At 33.0% G+C, this 4,239-nt stretch overlaps 1 protein-coding gene across 1 annotated transcript; it reads left to right on the plus strand.

The window, feature by feature from the left end:
- The first annotated feature begins 733 nt into the window (after window positions 1-733).
- On the plus strand, window positions 734-4,181 carry LOC132173536 (phenylacetaldehyde reductase-like). The gene is made up of 5 exons (XM_059585052.1): window positions 734-857; window positions 2,100-2,269; window positions 2,487-2,678; window positions 3,258-3,420; window positions 3,980-4,181. The coding sequence occupies exons 1-5, from the start codon at window positions 734-736 to the stop codon at window positions 4,168-4,170; spliced, it is 840 nt and encodes a 279-aa protein (XP_059441035.1). The 3' UTR covers window positions 4,171-4,181.
- Window positions 4,182-4,239: the final 58 nt, after the last annotated feature.

Here is a 4,239-nt window from a genome sequence, read left to right on the forward strand (position 1 = left end):
GCGTTTTTTAAAAAATAATTTGTATTTTTAAATCAAATCGCAATTTTAGAGTGTTCGGGATTGCGATTTAAAAATGTAAATTTTAAAATCGTAGAAAAATTCACGATTTCTATAAACTGACTAGGGGTACTTATTTGAAAAAAAAATGCGAATTTAAACCAAAATCACGATTTCACTTAAAACAATATTTGGCGCAATATTTACCTATTTGGCCATAAAACCGCAATTATATGCTAATGTTATCCAAATATTAAATTGATAAAAAAAAATAAAAAAGAAGAAGTAAATTTTAACATGTTTTATCAAACGCCTATGTAATTTTAAAAAGTAGTGATTTCAAAAACGCAATTTTTAAAATTGCACTTACTGAAATCGTACTCCTAAACGGGCCCTAAGTTAATATACATGTTAGAACACCAATTCAAACCCAAAATTCTAAGCTAATAGACTTGGGTGTCTACTTACGTATATTAACTACTCTTATTCTTTACACTTTTTCAACGTAGGACACAAACCTCACACGTGCATGCACAACCATGTTAATTAAACATTTTAAAGTAGTTTAAGACAAGCTGAGAGGTGACCACATCATGCACATCAATTTAATCATCAGCCAAGTCCTTATTTCCCACCATAAAACCACAAACTATTAAGCTAAAAGAACAAGCTATTATTAAGCTAAGAACAACCTGTTTGAGAGAGAGAGAGAGAGGAAGAGAGACAGAGGGAGGGTATGAGTACTCGTGGAGCAGGGAAGGTAGTGCGTGTGACTGGTGCTTCCGGTTATATAGCTTCATGGCTTGCGAAGCTCTTGCTCCAACGTGGGTACACAGTCAAAGCCACTGTCAGGGACCCAAGTCAGTTCGTATAAGCCTTTTTAATTTTGTTTATCACGTTTATAATTGAAGCACAAAAATTTATTGTTCATTTTTTACTAGTATCTCGATATTTTACTTTTAAGTGATCGGCTGTAGTTGTAGACTTGTAGTTGTATGATGTATATAAAACGTTCCTGGCCAAAATTAATCAACTTTGGAATCAATCAACCTTAAGAGCTCTAATACCATATTGTTTGGGCATGTTTGGTGCAAAAATCAAGAAAACACATTCTCTGGTTTCTTTGTTTTGGTTTGGGAAAATTGCTAAATTGGTTCCCGGCTTAGTCAGACAATAACTTAATTTGGTATTCCATGTAACATATTATAACTCTCACTATCGTACCAATTTCATTGTTTTTTTTTTTTTTTTGACATGATCATTATGAATATACAAATTTACCCTAAAAATATCAAAAATAAAAATTGGCCTAACTCGGGATGGTTCAGCCACCTCCAACAATCGAATCTAGGAGTGGAAGAACCACCACCCAAGCAGATAATTTTTTCTTTTCTTTTTTTTTTTTTGTTTACAATTAGTTGAGGGTAAATTTATAATTTCATAATGACCCGTCAGAAAAATGGCCATAATTTGTAGGGAGGGAGTTATTTGTTACACTGTTTCACATAGAGTTATTTGTCACTTCTATAACTCTAGAGAGTTATTTGTCACAACCTCAAACCCTAGGGAACAATTTAACAATTTTCCCTTTTAAGTTGATAATGGACGTAGCATAAGATATAAAAGGACATTAGTTAAAAATATATAACCACAAAATCATAGCAATACAAATTGCAATATATGTGGTTTGCCTGCTATATCTTTAATTTAAGTCAGGAAATTGCCTAGTCTCAATTTGGAGCCTCAAACTTTTCCATCATAGTACTGGAAGGCAACCATATGTTACATGTTCATAGTTTTGCAATAAGTTATTATCAGAGAAAATTGGCTTTAATAAAAATTTATAAGAAGAGACACAAATGAAGATTCATGAATAGGCCTACCATTTGTGAATACTTATTACTTGTTCTAACCTTCATGTTCAACCCCTCGTAATTTTTTTCCCTTATTTAATTATCACTTACAAAATCAGTTCATCCAATGTTCTTTATGATTGCAACCCAGGTTTCACATTTAGATTTTTAGGCTGGATGTAGTATGAGTAGTTTTATTTACTTTAAAAATTTTATATTTATCAGTAGTTCTGCTTATATATGAAACAGATGATCCAAAGAAAACAGAACACTTCTTTGCATTTGATGGAGCTAAGGAAAGACTTCATTTGTTCAAAGCTAATTTATTGGAAGAAGGATCTTTTGATTCTGCAGTTGCTGGATGTGAAGGTGTTTTTCATACAGCATCTCCACTACTTCTTTCAGCCACTGATCTACAGGTTTAATCCAATATACTTTTCCTTACTCCATTTTCTTTTGATGTCATACATTGTCAATCTTTCCACCAATCTTATAGCACTGTACTTGCTTACTGGTATTTCTTTTTCTTTATTTTTTTCCATTTTTATGTTCATGATCTCTCATACAAATTTTGTGCAATATGATTAGCTTTTTGATAGCTTAAGAGCTACTTCCCTTTCCACTTTCATATTTCAGGCAGAATTAATTGATCCAGCAGTGAAGGGAACAATTAATGTTCTTAGATCATGTGCAAAAGTTCCTTCTGTCAAGAGAGTGATTTTAACATCCTCCATGGTTGCAGTCACATATAATGGAAAACCTCTGACCTTGGATGTGGTAGTTGATGAGACCTGGTTTTCAGATGCACTGTTTTGTGAGAAATTGAAGGTGTGTGCTTATGTTAAGTTCTTATTCTTTGCAAGTTATTCTTCTTACTTTATCACTATAAAGAATCTTCTATACTATGCCTTGGAAGATTCTGCCACCAATTATGTCTAAATGATGATCCTAAAAACATATCTTGCTTTTTCATCTTTACATCTGTCGGAATATCAATGTAGCTTACAACTACAGGATTAGTGAGCATATAACCATGTTCAGCTCCTATGCCTCGTTTTGGTTCTTCTAGTTAGATTCGTGTGGGAGAAATCCATTCATAATTCATAATGAAAGACTACTGGACCCTTCATTAATATTCGACATTACGCTATGTTAAATATAAGATTGAGCAATCTTTAGTTGGTTAATTTGATCAAAACTATTAATGAGTTTTAAATAAGTACATCAGATATTCGATTCATGTTGATGGAGATGGATAATGACAATGGTACAGTTTGTCATAATAAAGTTGTACAAATCTAAAGTTTGGCTTGGATTGATTGGAAACTTGAAGAGCTTAATATGCATCAACTATGTTCATTAGATGTAGACCTTATATTTGTTTCATTTTATCTTTTTCTATTTCAGAGTTGGTATATGGTTTCAAAAACTTTAGCTGAGGAAGCTGCTTGGAGATTTGCAAAAGAGAACGAAATTGATTTGGTTTCAATAAATCCAGGGTTTGTGATTGGTCCTTTTCTACAACCAACTCTTAATTTTACCACAGAGGAGATTCTGAAACTTATAAATGGTACTCTTTACTCTTGAGCAACTAGTTCCTATTTTATTTACCAGTTAGATGCTCATTTCTTAACATGAGCATCTTAAGAAATGTAGCTATAAACATATCCAAGTAATTTTTTTCAACTTGGCATTAATCTATCAGGCATCTACACTTCCAGCTTATAGAGTGGGTCCGATTTGTTTCCCTTTCTGCTCGATCTTTCATATATGATCATGAGTTACTATCTTCATTACCTAAAAGAAAGAAAGAATAGAGAAACAAAAATTGCCTTTCTATTTTCTTTATGGAAAAAGGCAACGTAATTTCAGGGGAAAGAAATGGTTAAATCTCATTATACAGCTGAGGGATGTATTTAATGATGACCACTTATCAAGTAATCTCTCACATATCCCACTTAGCTTCTGCCAAAACAGTGGATTTAATTACCTGCTTTTGTTGAATCACTAAATGGCCAAATGAAAACTAGCAAGACTGCATATTTGACTTCAGTGGGAGTAAAATTCTAATTTTCTTCTGCAACAACATTATATCTAATTCTTGACAGTTGAGGCTTTTATGCATGCAGGAGATCAAACATTTCCCAATTCATTCTATAGATTTGTCGATATTAGAGATGTTGCAAATGCACATATTCAAGCACTTGAAGTTCCTTCAGCCACAGGCAGATATTGTTTAGTTGAAACCGTTATACACTGTTCTGAGGTTATGAAGCTTTTGCATAAACTGTACCCCACTTTGTGCCATCCAGGAAAGTAAGTCATTATTATTTGCAAGTACTGAGTCCCACTTCTTGCTGTGGTTGAATGAACAATAGTCGATTTTCAT

This window comes from Corylus avellana, chromosome ca1 (genome assembly GCF_901000735.1).
Source record: "Corylus avellana chromosome ca1, CavTom2PMs-1.0".
Lineage (NCBI taxonomy): Eukaryota > Viridiplantae > Streptophyta > Magnoliopsida > Fagales > Betulaceae > Corylus > Corylus avellana.